At 47.3% G+C, this 15,138-nt stretch overlaps 6 protein-coding genes across 6 annotated transcripts; 3 read left to right on the top strand and 3 right to left on the bottom strand.

Annotated features, from left to right (window-relative positions):
- Positions 1–67: 67 nt before the first annotated feature.
- C8R40DRAFT_989182 (cytochrome P450) lies at positions 68–1,645 on the bottom strand (the record flags this gene model as incomplete). Its single annotated transcript, XM_046236704.1, is given in 11 exon segments — positions 68–171; positions 235–409; positions 426–548; positions 614–758; positions 810–886; positions 943–962; positions 1,013–1,096; positions 1,143–1,256; positions 1,270–1,294; positions 1,352–1,459; positions 1,520–1,645. Coding segments are annotated over 11 exon segments (1,101 nt in total), but the record flags the coding sequence as incomplete, so codon positions are not given.
- Positions 1,646–4,175: 2,530 nt separating this feature from the next.
- Positions 4,176–4,352, bottom strand: C8R40DRAFT_1033370 (uncharacterized protein; the record flags this gene model as incomplete). Its single annotated transcript, XM_046223337.1, has 1 exon — positions 4,176–4,352. A coding segment is annotated over one exon (177 nt), but the record flags the coding sequence as incomplete, so codon positions are not given.
- A 4,012-nt stretch (positions 4,353–8,364) lies between these two features.
- Positions 8,365–9,133, top strand: C8R40DRAFT_1165127 (uncharacterized protein; the record flags this gene model as incomplete). Its single annotated transcript, XM_046230641.1, has 3 exons — positions 8,365–8,452; positions 8,510–8,920; positions 8,982–9,133. 3 exons carry the CDS (start codon positions 8,365–8,367, stop codon positions 9,131–9,133), a joined length of 651 nt encoding a protein of 216 aa, XP_046091316.1.
- A 44-nt stretch (positions 9,134–9,177) lies between these two features.
- On the top strand, positions 9,178–9,582 carry C8R40DRAFT_242202 (uncharacterized protein). Its single transcript, XM_046234469.1, has 2 exons — positions 9,178–9,428; positions 9,487–9,582. The coding sequence occupies exons 1-2, from the start codon at positions 9,309–9,311 to the stop codon at positions 9,547–9,549; spliced, it is 183 nt and encodes a 60-aa protein (XP_046091315.1). The 5' UTR covers positions 9,178–9,308; the 3' UTR covers positions 9,550–9,582.
- A 798-nt stretch (positions 9,583–10,380) lies between these two features.
- C8R40DRAFT_1065322 (uncharacterized protein) lies at positions 10,381–11,099 on the bottom strand (the record flags this gene model as incomplete). The annotated part of the gene is made up of 4 exons (XM_046225654.1): positions 10,381–10,537; positions 10,630–10,663; positions 10,802–10,865; positions 11,019–11,099. The coding sequence occupies 4 exons, from the start codon at positions 11,097–11,099 to the stop codon at positions 10,381–10,383; spliced, it is 336 nt and encodes a 111-aa protein (XP_046091314.1).
- A 394-nt stretch (positions 11,100–11,493) lies between these two features.
- C8R40DRAFT_1165125 (uncharacterized protein) lies at positions 11,494–14,400 on the top strand (the record flags this gene model as incomplete). Its single annotated transcript, XM_046230640.1, has 10 exons — positions 11,494–11,628; positions 11,691–12,264; positions 12,296–12,729; positions 12,783–12,795; positions 12,869–13,183; positions 13,240–13,259; positions 13,322–13,389; positions 13,464–13,793; positions 13,858–13,896; positions 13,950–14,400. The coding sequence occupies 10 exons, from the start codon at positions 11,494–11,496 to the stop codon at positions 14,398–14,400; spliced, it is 2,379 nt and encodes a 792-aa protein (XP_046091313.1).
- Between the last annotated feature and the right edge of the window lie 738 nt (positions 14,401–15,138).

Below are 15,138 nucleotides of genomic sequence, written 5' to 3'. Positions count from 1 at the left end.
CAACATTTCTGAGTAAGACTTGGTCAGAAAACTTAGTTTGCGACGTATAGGACAGAGTTTGCACCTCGTCATGATGATGCATGTATGCCGCAACACCAATGGTGGTCGCAGCTGGGACAGATGTCCCATCCAAGGATGTGAAATCTTGAAAGACTGTGCGACTATTGACGACTACAGGTGAAGGTAACAGCACTCAGCTTGATGATATTGTAAAATGTTTTCAAGTATACGAACTTCCGCCGCCGCCAGAAAATCCCAGGATCTCTTTTAAGAAACTATCCAGCTGACGCATTTTGCCGACGCCTTCTTTTGTCCAAACCGATTTTTCCGCAATGGCTTCTACTTCTTCTCGAAGAAGTACGACCAGCTCTGGGTGTGGCGCGAGTTGGTATAGAGCGTTACAGAAAGTCTGTTGAAGTCTTAACACGATGCAAGAATGAGTTACGCACTGTGGTATGAATGGCAGCGACTTCAATGACGAGAATCCCCTTTATCAGGTCAGACACTTCACGCTGTTCAACCTGTTCAACCTTTTCCTCGTCTAGCAGCTACGATATAAGATCATTCTAAAGCAGTCCAAGATTTGTCCCCTGATCTTCCAAAACGTTGAAACCCTAAAATGCTTACGGGGTTGACCAGGCCAGTCTTTAGTCCCATATTCATCTTCCCTTGCTAGGCGCTCTTCAATAATAAGAGCTAGATGCTTGGTGGCTCGTTTCGTACTAGATTGCATTCGCGTTAAGAAACGCCCAGCGATTCTGCAACAGTCGCGTAAGTATAATCCACACGCAAAAATTTGGACGTAGTACGGTTTCAGGAACGAAGGAAATAGATTGATGGTCATTGCACAGATAAATATTTCGACCGCAAAATTTGTATTCAAGTCCTAGCGTGTTAAGGATTAATGACTATTTGAAGTGCTTATTGGGAAAATGAATCAACCAACCAATCAGAATGACGACCTAAACGACACGTTAGCGCACAATATATATTTGAGCAGTGTATCACGAACAAAGAGGGAGACCAGCAAAGAAGCTGTTAGCAGTACGGCCCACGATCTGGAAGGACGTTTTGTCGGCCGGAACCTTGACCCAGTCTACAACGATGACAGCAAGGTACAGAGCGCACAGACTGCAACGTACCATCTTTCAAAGGAATGAGATCCGCAAAAGCGGAAACCGTCTCATCCCTCACTTCAGCAAATCGGGTTGCGATGTTACGGGTCATTGCGACATGGTACGGATGAAGAACGACTTCTTTACTCAACACTCAACGTATATTCCACTTGCAAGGTCTAAGTCCACATGAGCATTGAGTCGAGGGAAAAGTATAACACAATTTATAGACATACTTCAGCTGCTGCCCCGATTATACTCAGTTGATCATCTGTAGCCTTCATCAAATCTTCAACCATCGTGCACCCAGGAGCTATTATCGCCCAACGATCAACGAGAGCGACCTTGAAGATGTGATTTGATTTGGGATATACCATTTGTCATTACTGGAAAATTAATTATACAACAAATAGACGTGCCTTTTCATATCCTTCCTGTGGGATATCTTTGGCATTAGTGAAGAACTGGTACGGTCCGACGAATCCAGAGAGAAAGCCAGTGGGGCCGACTGTCGGGATCGCATTGAGCTGGAGGCATCATGAACATGTTTGAGGAATAGTGGACGAGCAAGGGTGAAAGACGGGAATACCATTGCCAATCGAGACCGCCAACGGACATATTTGGGCGGAAGGATCCAGAAGACCCAAGCGAGGCCCACAACCAGAAAGCCTAGTGAGTGAAGAGAGGTGTGAGTGAAGAGAGCTTACAGAAGAGCTCATGGCAGAGGACAAGAAACCAACCATCTTCTCACGAACTTCTAAATTTGATTTATTAGCCGAAAACAGGGAGTCAGCGGCTCAACTTGACCAAAATTTTTATCAGGGTGAGTGGATACAGGTGCTTGCAGGTGACGAAGAAGGGACATATTCTGCTACGGGAGACCATTGATGATAAGGAAGGCAAATTCCTGAATATGAATATGATACACCCAGTAGGGCTCACCACCTTGCGGTACAGTCGTAGGCGTGAGTACTTGATGAACGTAAACGGAGAACGATACGCAAAGGTTTCAACAACAGCCGTGTAGGATGATGATGCATAGAGGCAAGATAAAGACCCGACAGATTGACCGATAACTCTTGATAACCTGTGCTGTATTCCCTGCTGCCAACGTTCATGAGTCGTCAGGGATAGGGTACGATGAGCTGGGTTTCAGGAAGAGCTCCATCCTCTGAGTGATTGCAGTGAACAGCCCGTCCTGTTGATGTAAAGATCGCGCAGGATGACTGGTTTCATGGGGAATTCGAAAACATTGTCATGTGTTATATCCTGAGAAGAGGGGCCAAGATGTAAAGATGTCGTTCATTGAAAGGCAAGGTTTTCACTGCGATTTGTCGACCATCGTTGACTTCCAGGGATATGTAGATGTCCAGAAATTGGTTGAATGATAAGTGGTTCATTTAACGTTTCAGAGCCCCTCGTGGTCTTCCGTTCGTTATTACGGGCAAGCGAACGTGAAAAGAGCGAAAAGGAGGAGGAGGAAGGGGGAGCATAATTGCTAAGGCGCTAAAGTGGCATACGACACATAATGATCGTTCGAATCACACACCCACACCAGCAATCGTACGAAGACTGACAAGGTTATCTGCTGCGAGCGCATAAAAAGCGAATTCAGGCAAAGGAGATATCATGAACTCTTGCTCAGGAATACCGAGGCCTTTTAGCTCCAAACGTTCAAAACGCTCTTCAGACGCTCGCGACAAACCAAGACTAGTCCTCGTCTGGCGCTGGTAGACAGGGTGTTCCTGGTAAAATGAACCAATGAGACGATGAAGTTCATCCCGGAGTGTGTCATTCAACGGCTTTTGCTATTAAGCGACCTAGTGGAACCGGACTTCAGGGAGGGTGATATGATTGAAGCGAGCGCAGCAGAATTTCTCCCTTACGTGCGGAAAGTTCACGCAAAGGAATCGGCGTAGAAGAGAGGAACGTGGGGGTATATGAAATACGTTGAACGGATTTGGAGTATTGAGACTAAATTTCGTCGATAGTCAATAAGTGGAACTGCGTAAATAGGGAAGTGAATGAATAGTGCGAAAATTGCTAGAAACAGATTTGTCGCTTACCAGAATCGAACACGATCACCGTCTCTTTGTCCTCTGCTCATAGAATTCGACATCCACCATATACAGTCCTGAGTTTGTCCAGCCTTGGATTCGGAATCAGCGCTCGGAGAAGGCGACTCATTGATCGTCGCAGATGTAGTGAGCATGATTATATGGTGCTAACGCGATTCGTAGAAGCTGTGCAAAGAGTGAAGCATGAACCGTCGAACGTACATGCAGACATTGTCATGGCTCATCGCTATGCAGATGCTGTATAAGAGGATCGGTTCGGACTGAAAATTCGAAATTATCATCTGTTTAGAAAGGAACGTGAACGATATATCGAATAAAATGATGATGAGCTGAAGGAGTGATGACCTGAGAAGATGCGCATGGTCGTACGTGAATTTCAGGAGGGTATTCTGTTCATTGAGTGTGGTCGGCGGGTTCAATGTGCTGCGAGGAAGAACCAGCCGGTCTCAACGGACGAAAAGAAAGGGACTGGATATCAGCAAAGAGTGAGTAATGAAAATGGATGTCATATATCTCGAAATTCACCTTGAACTCGAGGATGTTGTAAATCTATCTTGCTGTAAGAAAGCCACGGTCACCGTCGTCCCAGCCCATACCAAATATTCCTGTGTTATCCGTTCTCCCATCTCAGATTGCTCAGACGAGTATGAACCCCCACAAACAGGCGGGGTCCATTTCCTCTAGAACGTTCCTTGAGCATCTTGACCTCCCCCGCACCCTCCACTTCCGCCGAGCCACCCTGACCTCTCCAAGGACTTTAGCCAGCACGACCTCTACAGCCTTACTCGTGTTCTGCGCGCCTCTGCAGATATACGCATATCCTTTGCCGTTCAATATTGAACCGGCTATACTCTCTTTGCTCCCATATCAAGTCCTGCACATAGACCTTGCTTCCGTCAGAGTTATAAGGAATATAAGGAGGCTCACGAGACAATACGGTGTGCATGACAAATTTGCCTTTGAGTTTAGATATGTATGAAGGCTATTTGTCTTTGTACAGAAAGTCTTCTGTGGATTTGCGGCAACCGTAGGAAAGAGTTATGCGACCCCAATCGGCAAAAGCGTCCGATCCATTCTTTTTGACGGAGTGACGGTCGAGGGCGACGCGTTCTTGAACAAAACCTCGGAAGGGGGCAATGCCCTGAGAAGTGGATATAAGATCATGGGCATGGGGCTTGAACAGCAACTTACAGTTTCAGGGCCAACCAGGATCACAGGGCTCTTGGGGATTAGTGGGTAAGCGGAATGTGTACCGCCTGACATGAATTGGAGCCTCGAAGATGTTTTCCTGCTTATAAGCTCCACAGGGACCTTCAATAGCATAACTGGGCACAACCGCACCAGCCACGCCAGTACTGCCAAGTAGAGGTGCCTCTTTATCATTAGCAGCATAATAGAGATTAGGCAGGATGTTTGAGCCAACACCGTACCGATCTTTCCGGAACGCGTTCGTTGGGAGTTGACTGGTATTTGAGTACAGCGCGAGTGACGTGAATAGAGTTAGGATGAAGTTTCGGGCTGGATGAAGTGGGGAATAGAAGATACGATCATATCAAAAGGAATAGGCCATGCTGTGATATTCTCGGGCATAGGTATAGTTTCCGAGACCGAAGATGATATATTAGAGCCGCAAAGATCGTGAGCACGAAGTCTTCAGCCTGGAGGTTGTGCATGAGCAGGACAGCGTTGTCGGTTGGTTTACCTTCTCCGTAGGTTGTCATGGCAAAGCAGATTTATTACACACTGTAGTCAACCATTTATTGTGCAGTATACTGCTGAGGAAAGAGGCCCAACTCGGATAATAATATTCGAGTCGGCGGAACAGCTATTCATGAGATTATGCGAGTGAGTGAACGATATCCTCGACAGCAATGCACCCACTCATATCAAAAACGCTGGTTGCTCGCAAAAGAGTCCATCCACTTTCCAGTGGTATTTGTAGCTGAAATCGCAGGTGCACGGGATCGCTGCTGGGATCTTTGTTGAGCCTCAAGCTCGAGTCGACCTGCCTGACTAGCTTTCACTCCAATTTTGAAGGGCGTGACAAACTTTGCTGGAGTAGTTCGTATCTGCCCTGCAACGAAGGAAGAGAGAGTACTGGACTGTGTCGAGTAGGCGTTGTGAAGCTGTGGAGGGTATCAACAGTCGGATGATTCGAATGGTGTCTGGAGATAGATGAAGCGGGTTTCTGTGCTGAAGATGAAGCGATAGACGAAGAAGGAGGAGATCGAAATGAGGTATTGACATCTGTTGGTCGTACAGGAGTTCGAAATGAAGCAGCAGAGGGTGCAGCAAGTGGATGTTGTAGACGGCAAGATGGGCATGTAGAAGCAACTAGTTTGGTGAGTGTGATAGTATAAATGCTGGTGAGTCGTACTTTGAACGGCTTAGGGCAGTTGGGGTCAATATTCTGGTATTTCCACCTGTCTATCAAGGGAGACATGAATGCCGGGGGTTGATTCAAAGACAATGTAAAGCCGGGGAAGCTGGTAAATTATTGGATAGTTGAGATGCAGATGCAGGTGCAAATCCAGAACCATAAAGGAAGGTGTGATGCTTCTGGCTCCAATACACTGTTCTGAACTGCTCGTAAAAGAGATCGGAAAATGTATAATTGGAAGTTGAAACAAGACATGGTCTTGGCTCTTCTTCCTGCCATATCCGAAGCAATTAGTATAATCTCCCCTACAAGCTCCTGCATGCCATCTAGGTCATTGCACCTCAATGCGATGAGCCCGCATTCGTATCAGGCGACATTCTAGATGTAGCTAGCGCATCTATTTCATCCTATACGTATTCGAGTATTAGTAAAGTCCACCCTGTTAAGACAAAACCATAGCTTACAAAGTGATGGAGAAGCAACTCTAGCTTGAACTTGCGGACCGCTCGTTGACACTCTCCGACAAATTTGTTCAACAGCTGCGGGCAGATAGGTGAACTGAACTCAATGAACAATTAGGGAATAAAGTGAAGATTACACACCCCAGACCCTCTGACTCCATAAAGTTTATGCCGCTTTCACAAGCACAAGCCCTGACTAACATGGACTTACTACAGCCTGGTGGTCCATATAGCAAGATTCCCTTCGGAGGTTTGACTCCCAAGGATGCAGAGGAGGCCCTTCAGCAGTCTCGCAAAGCTCTGTGATAGCATAGGACTGACCACCGACATCAGAGTAGCGAACAGGTGGTGTCTTAGCAAAAAGAGGAGGGGGGGGGAATAGTCGGTAGCGAATATCATAATGTCAGACAGTGTGATTAATGGTATCCTATGGCATCTCCTGTTTCTTCCCTGGGTTTCCTGGTGGAAATGATAGCTAACGGTTGCTAGAACATCATAATGGAAGAGGCGCCGTCATTGATTGTGTACGTTTGGTCACCCTAAGGACCAAGACAGACGTTGAATCACCTAGGCTCTGCGTGGTTATTCTTCCATCCTAGTCCTCCAATTCTACATCTACCAAACCAGTTCGAATAAGTGTATTCAAGACCTTATACGTACACCCATATAAATCAACACTGGATGTGCATGTGTTACATGCGTACAAAAGACGTTGAGGAACTCGAGGAACGCCCATTGACATAGCTTTGGCAAAGCTTTCGAGGTATGGATACAACAACAATTGTCGGCCGGGTTGAATGGGTGGACAGTGTAGTTCGAGGTAGTTTGGAAGAATGTCAGCCCAAGTGGCAGTCCGAGGGTGGTCATTGTAATGCTGATGGACTGACGACCCTACGAAAACTGTGCCAGTGGTAGAAGAAGTTGAGGTTGGGATCGCAGTGGCGTCCCCCTGGCGCGAAGCGAGTGTATCGTATAGGGACAGGTTTGGACTGAACGAAGTTCAGGAATAATTGGCTCTTATGTTGTCAGCGTTTGTTCGTGAGCGAATGTATACAGCGCGGGAATTAGATACCGTCAGGCCTGGTAAGTATGATCAGCGAGTGTGCTGATGGGCATGATGATTCAAGCAACGTACCAGCCTCGATCAATGTAGCGAAGGAAGAAGATAGGGAGTTGTTGAGGAAGAACGTACAAAGTTTTCGGTAAAGGCAAAGATTGTGATGGGAGAACGATTTCAACGGAGTCGCAACGGATGATTGAGTAGATAAACAGGACCAGGAGGCTCGAGCTTGTTGATGTTCAGATCCGGTTGTATGAGGTCTTTGCGATTTCGTTGTTTGAGGCAGACCTCTGTCACCGTCTACTCTTCGTGCCCATATAGAGCGACCGCCAGACAATCCAGCTGGTAGCATAGCTCTCCAATGACATTTTGTTGTCCTTTTTCAACCTGGCTTCGTATGTTATTGTGGTTCGACGGTTCACCGAATTTCGATGGGGAAGGAGGTTTGACCAGGGAGGAGTAGGAGGGAAGACTGCGACGATAGCAGCGAAGCAGGAGGAAACAAGGGGGTCGAGGAGAAGGTCAAGATTGGCTTTAGGGAAGCCGAGGAGAAAGTCGAGATTGACCATACTGATCTCAACGCGACAGCTGCTCCTTTGACCCTCCGAAGCGCATTATCAAAATACCCCGCTTTCATGACGAAGACATCACCGTTCGCGGCGTGCGAGTCGCTACTGACCACCCCTCCGTTCGACTCTGCAATCTCCTTCTGGCTCTTCTACCACGTTGGCACCCAGCCAGCAGCCCCATGTCAACACTATTGTTGAGTTCAGCTTGATTTCACCACTTGAGAGCGAATATGATCTGAAGTGAGAAGAACTTCACAACTTTTTAAGAGTGAATATAAGATTGTGCACACACCTAAATCCGACCGATTCGGAGCACTGATCCACATTTACCATTCGAGGCTGGGTGCACACCAATTTGAATGATTGCGAAAGGCCAACGCAGCCCGGATTTGTGCAGAAGAGCGTATCATGTATGAGTGTAAGTAAGTTCAGCATCGGACGCAGTGGAGGGCCCAGTAATTGACTGAGAGTATGCAACCGCGTTATCTCGCACTGCTCATGCTTCATAACGGGGAAGGTGAGAGAGGAAGAAGAATAAAATCGATGTACTCTACGTCGCACTGCTCGTGCTCGATAAGGAGTGACACTGAGTCGGGATTGAGATATTAATGCCTGGCCTAAATCAACATAGGCGCGCCCGCGGAAATCTTCTCACGCTATCAAGCGCGGATCGTTTCTGCACCTAAGGGTTTTCTTCTTGCATGTCATATTTAGATAGTGGCTCTCCCAGCTCCTCTGTATCGAGCTACAAAACTGTTATCCTCATCCATGGTAATTCTTTCAGCAACGGTGGGTGATTTCTTCAATAGATATCAATAGCAGGGTCTTTTCTCACTTTTTCTCTAGCTATATTCAAACGTCTCTCACCTCTGAACACACAATACAACATGGCGCCAGGCCGACGAGGTTTCTCTGGCTCAACCCCGTTCACTCAGGATGAGAAATCATTCTCACCGAAGACGATGGCCCTCAAGCTTCTGCTACCGACGAGGCCAAGACAAAATCCTAGAGCTCCGAGGCGTGGAGATTTTACAGTTCATCGACGCTTTATTCAATGTTCTAGAATTCCTCCGGTTCAAGACAACAGTCAGAAGGTGGATGGTGATGAGAAGACCCGGAAAGGTGGACTAGCTATCGTTGGCTGGTCTTTTGGGGTCACTTCTTCCCTTTCGGCAATCGCGAACGTAGACTCCTCGTTGGTCTCTAACGGGATGCGAGATCGGATTGGACACTATCTACGTGCCCATATTATGTTAGGTGAGCAACAAATTTGCTGTAAAATTGTTGACTTGTTTTGACAAAACCATGGTACATGCAGAGCCTGCGCTCACGGGTTTTGGTCTTTCCATTCCCCCAGAAACGTGGCTTGCGTTCCGCGATCCCAACATCCCTTACTCAGCTCGCGCACCGCTCTTCAGCCATCTTATCACAGGCTATCACGACTACAGACAAGAACTTTGGCTTTCCTGAACGCCTTCAATCTACACTTTCCTTTCACCGCAGTGGAACATGACGAGAACGTCATTCTAACGCCAGAATCCAGCATCGATTTGTACTTTTCAAAGGTCCTCCAACATCAACTCCGAAAGACTTACTTGAAGGCGTGCTTTGATAAGAAACTACGGATCAATCTGCACTGTGGAATATGGTGACGGTATGGGACGTTATCGGGGATAAATCTTACTCGTTCGTCTGGATGACCTTTTGGGAGATCGAGAAGGGAAAGTTCATACGATTTATGATTATAAATGGCGTGAACCATTTCGTGAGTGATTCTTGATTTCCAGGGAAGGCTTACGCTGATATATCATACTATGTATCAGAAGCATTGGGATGAGCCCGAGAAGACAATGGGAGTGTTCAGACGGTTACTAGACACATCTTAAATCCTAGCAACTCGAATTTCATTTGAGTGTGATTGAATTCCCCAATCGTATGCTACGTTGTAACGCCGGTTAAATGGGAAATTCCATGTTAGGACCTGTTAGGGCTATCTGAGCAAGCAGGCCGACATTGGCAGAATATCAAGCGTGATTACCCGAATTACAAGGAAGATTTTACGAAGTGCAAGGGTACTTTCAAGGATTTCTGGCCCACTCAAACTGGCAGGGCGGTCGCGTCCTTCATTAACAGTCACGTTAGTGTGGATTTTACCGACTTGGATAAACTAGATCGAAGCTTGAAGACGAAAGACGAGCAGCTATATCAGGTGATGGAGAAAGCATTCGAACAATCATCTGGCGCATTCCCCCCCAGTTCCCAGCCTCGATCTCTCTCGCTTCTTGCCGCGCGTTTCAATGGTCCATCGAACATTTAAAACCGTTTGGATTAGAAAAGTCTTGCGTGGCGGCTTATTTCAACCAAAATCGACATCCAAAACGTCTTCCACGAGAGATTCACCTCAATCTGTGTCCCAGAATGAATCTACTTCCGAATGCACGTCTTTAGAGGTCGCCGCTTTGAAGCAGCTGCCAATTCATCAGGATGTATTGTCGTCTGAGTCGTTTTCAGCGTTAGAAAAATGTGCAAATATTCCGGTATGACTTCCATATATCATTGTGAGTGTCTGAGTAGCTAATCTCATTTCTTTTAGAATCTCGATGCGATTGATAAAGAGGCCGAAAGTCGTAGACGCCGATACCGAGACGGCTGTAATGAGTTCTACCACTGTCATGACCTTTATTGCTTTATTGTCCATTGAATTATTCATCCTACATCTAGGCTACGAATATGTCTGAAAGCATCAACAGTAGTCTCTTTACTTCTCCTCGTCGGGAGTCCATCTCTCCCCTTTCGCCGTCATCTTCATTGGATGGTGCTTCTCTTTTCTCCCCAAGGGAGTCCCCCAAATCATCAACTAGCACGCTCTCGCCCCTGCAACAGCAGTCAGAAAACTACCATCAACAAGAACCAGGTGAAAAGTTTGACCCCGAATCCTACCATGGACATGGTACCGGCACACTCACATCTTTCTCTCCCATATCCAAGCCTCTCTTCTTCCTAGAGACACTACTCATGCCCATGATTTAAAACCACATCCGAAAGTCCTGGAAAAGATTACTAAGTTCAGCTCTCCATCTGTCCTATTCCAGGATTCCCCGTCGCCTCCACCATTCGGGTCGCATCACAAGAAAGCACCTCCTAGGCCAAACGTTTCTGCTCCCTCTATTTCTGCGCTTCCATCATCATCATCAAAACAATACTACAATGCAGTACACAAACCTTCAGGATGCTTTGAACGCTTCCATGATACATAACGCAGAGGACAACCACATTGGGGCATTCATAGACAAACCTCGACCTGTCGTTCGTCGTAAACAGAAACAAAGTCCAGACTCTATTTGACGGTGTTCACCTGCCTCGCAAAAAGGCCAAGTTGAACCCATCTACCGTCGCGGCGCCATCGTGATTCGTCTGGCAACAGTTCTGTCTCCATAGTGGTCAGTCAAAACTCGACGACGACGAAGATTTTCTATATCCCAGGCAACATAATGCCAACTGACAAGACGCGCGAGGACGGTGATAGTTACGTGCGGCTCTTTGTAGCAGGCACATGGATTTCATTTTCGGGGCGAGTTGGTTGAAGAATGCGCACGAGTCCACCATACCCAATTCCTCCTCTAAACAGAAAAGGCGTGACCATCGGATGTTGCTGGTCAAGAATTCTGATACGCGTCATAAAGAACCATCGACAAGGCGAAATCCAAACTCTTAGGACGAAGCGCGGCCTACCCCCTGAATTGAATAGCTGTAGTACCGGATTAATGAATTGGCAGCGGAAGGATAGGATGTTATCCTTTGCAAAAAGAAACTCAGGGTGGGTAGAGCGTATGTTTGCCTCCATTTTTGCTCCTGAAACTTTGGCAGGGTATTGGATGGTTCAAAACTCGGATGCAGAGTTTCCTGGAGATGAGACAGACGATGAAGATGATCTTCCGTACCTGGACCTGTCAGAGGTTCATAAAGTGCGAGCGTCGTCGTCATATCCTTCCGTCGACACTGGGAAGATTGCCATGCCTCTTACAAGCCCAAACTCGAAACCAACAACTCAACCACATGGAATTCCCCGGAGCGCTCTCATCAGTTTTCGCAGGGCCCCCAAAGTCATCTTTTCTTGAAAGATATCAAATTCCGGAAAAAACCTTCTAGCTCCACCACACCAAATGCTGTAGCTCAATATCCTGACTCGGGAAGTTCTTACGAATCCCTCTCCACGTCGTCTGCGTCTCACCCGTCAGTTTTGGTGCCAACCTCTTTCTCCGAACCAATCTCGACCCAGTCATGGTCCTCCTTCTCGTTATCGGCTCAGTCCTTGCGAAAAAGCTGTTCTCAACCAGAACCTCGTAATTTTGTCGAGTGTCATTCACTCCCAGTAAAGGCTCAGCAATCCTCAATTCAAGCTGATGCAAGATTGCTGAATCCCCCTGGTTTATCGGAGAAGGCGCTCGGGAAACGAAAGGCTTTCGACGATGGAGACCTCACGTTAAACGAGGTCGTCCTGCGAAACCTCGTCCTTCCACTGTGCTCGCCAATTCCAGTACGAGTCGGTATCATGGACATGTTTCACATACTCATCACGACGCGTACCATGCTCAAATTCTGTATGAAGCTCGCGGAATCATCTTATCCCAGATAGTGTTGGGCAACATGAATTGTTTTCGCGTACGTCGGCTGTTTCAGTCTCAGGTCTTAGTACGAGATTCGGAGGTCCTCAGGTTTCTAATAACCTTGTCAAGATCCCAAGTTCACAAGGGAATCAAAACGGACATATTCACCAGTTTTACTCTCCTCACGCTTACGTCCAGACCTCTACGCAAACTAATGCGCACATACCTGGATTGACTTCCCCTCCACCTATTGCGGTCGTCGGTAATCCTTTTCTTGGAGATGGCGCAGAATCGGGAGTAGAAGCAGAGGCCACCATCGGTCAGAGAGGTCATGACCAACCAGACACGCATTGTGATGACCTGAAATGGGCTGCTGAGAAATTTTTGGTGTTATCGCAGAACGATCCTCAGCAGGCGAAAGACGTCATTGAAATGTTGCAGCTGCAGCGTCCTGGTCAGGTATGTCATCTTTCCCTCGACTTTTCGACTCCGGACTCCTTACTGCTACATAGGCCATTGCTACGGGTAATTACTTTACCTCAACCTCAGTCAAACGGATCTTTGGATGGTTTCCTGAATATGCCAAGACGTGACGTAGGGATTGGTCACGAAATAACCAACCGCAATTCCAGCGTCCATGGCGATCATAGAGGAGTTGACGTTGGGGAGTGGTTAATTCCTAGCCTTGGTACGGGAAGGATCCCAGAGGCCGGTGATCAAGTGAATTCTGGAATTGAGCCTGGCCTTTATTCTGGGCTTAGCCGTAGTTCCAGAGCAGGGATTGAAATTTCTACTCCCGACCACCCTGCGATTCAATTTGGTCAACAAAAGCATACGTCCATGCCCCCAGACGCAGGTAGCAACGCCACCATCCATCAATCCCTCTATCTTGTTCTCCGTGGAGGACAAGCATGTTACCTCTGATGGTTTAGATATACTCGATTCTTCCGAGAGAGTTTATTACTCCAGTGATCCACTTCCTCATCGAGGTAAACAGAGAATGATTAGCGTTCAGCTAAAGGCTTGAACGCGGCGTAATACGGACCCTCAGTCCTCTGCGACTTCACCCGTACCACAACCCCCTCCGCCTGTTCTCCAGAGTAACGCGTCAAGTCTCGTGTTGGATTACGGTTCCAACTCGGATTAAAAGATGATGAATACAGCTTGGACTTCGATGTTCATTTTCACACCAGCGTATCCGCTCTTTCCGCCACTCCGGCTACCCTGGCATCTCCATCTACAGTCTCATCGTCCCTACAAGAATTGAAGGCAACGCTGAATAATGGAGTCGATGTTATCGTTATCTCTATCGAGAGTGGGTCTGGATTGCAGAAGGGCGGCGAACGCAGTCCGACGTCGAGATTAACAATACCTTCCCCCAAATTACGCCTGTCTGATTCGGCCACACTCGAGGTGCCGAGACCGGCTAATCCTACTCAAAAAGCAAAAGGGAGAGAGAAGGAGAAGGAGAAGACAAGGCAAGTTCCTGCAAACAGACGTAATTGGCCACTGGGTTCATCTGAGTAATTCTAATCATCAACGCCGCACGAGATCCTTCAAGTTGCACATGGCTTGTGCGTTCGATAGCTGTAACCTCAAATACTATATAAAATGCGTCACTGTTCGGTGTGTATTGTCGTCTTTGGCTCTCTTTCCTGGTTCTTATTTTTTTGATGTAGATCGCTTTTGACATCAATCAAAAAGACTTTTCGTGTTTTTGATGTACAAACAATTGCCGCTGCGATGCGTGCTGTCGCAAGCAAGCGCGGTGAGATCTACGTTCCTCTTAAAAAGAAAGTTGAACTTGCTTCAGACAATGAACCTCCTGAACTAATGACCGCCACTCAAAGAAGGCAGAGAAGGAAGAACGCGAACCGGAAGGAGATGGATCTGGAATTGGAGACAAAGGAGATTGAAGACAGAGCTCCTTCTGAGTCAGCTGGTCCCTCGGGAGAGAATACGATCGCGTGGAGAAGGGAAAGCAAAGACAGAACCAGAGACCACCACATTTACGGAAATGAACACGGACTATGGGAAGGAGATCGGGGAGGAGGTTGCGTCAACAAGAAGCAATTGGCCAGAAGGTCCGCTGGAATATTATTGCCATCAATGTCGAAACAACTCGTTTAGATTATGAAATGTGCGTCGGAGGGTTGCAATGCCAAGTATCGTATAAGATGTGTCACCTCCCGGTGCGTAGCTTTTCCTGCTTGTCATTCTTTTTTGTTATCCTCATGGACACGTATTCCCTAGCTATGCCAGCATTGTCTCATTTGACTCAACTCGCGATGACCTTTTCTGTTTCCGTTGCAAGGACACCTGCATCTTATCTGTTGTCGTAAACGTTGTGAAACTTACACGTCTCTTTCAAAAAATCTTCTGCAAGGCCCACCACGTTCAAGCCTGCACACGTTCGTTCTCGCCAGTCAGAAGAAAGACCTTACCCAAAACTAGCGCCGATATCTGTCGACACACAGGTTTCGCATCCTGTGGTATTGGGGTGCGGTTTTACAGGCGAGGCGATTGCTTCGGCGTATGTGGCTCTGTTGAAAACGATGGGGTTATCTTTACTCGGCCGCTCCAAAAACGCAGAGTTTTCATCGGTGATGTTCAGCCTGATTGGGAACTTCAAAGTTCGCTACTTAGGAGAGTCCATGGAGAACTTAGCTTAGGAGCCTGTCATCATACACGACGATATGTCAATGGAACCAGGCCCAACAGCGAGCAAAAGGAGGATCCCCTACGTTGGGAAGCCTTCCCCTCCTTCGTCAGACATCCCCGCTTCGCCTTCAGAGCCCATGGTTTCTGGTATGGGCAAAAGCGCTGCTCATCCGGTGAATTGTCGATGAATTGGGGATTCCGGGCGAA

This window comes from Lentinula edodes (genome assembly GCF_021015755.1).
Source record: "Lentinula edodes strain Le(Bin) 0899 ss11 chromosome Unknown C8R40scaffold_2, whole genome shotgun sequence".
NCBI lineage: Eukaryota > Fungi > Basidiomycota > Agaricomycetes > Agaricales > Omphalotaceae > Lentinula > Lentinula edodes.
The sequence above is the reverse complement of the archived record's forward strand: the minus strand, read 5'-3'. Positions and strand labels throughout refer to the sequence as shown.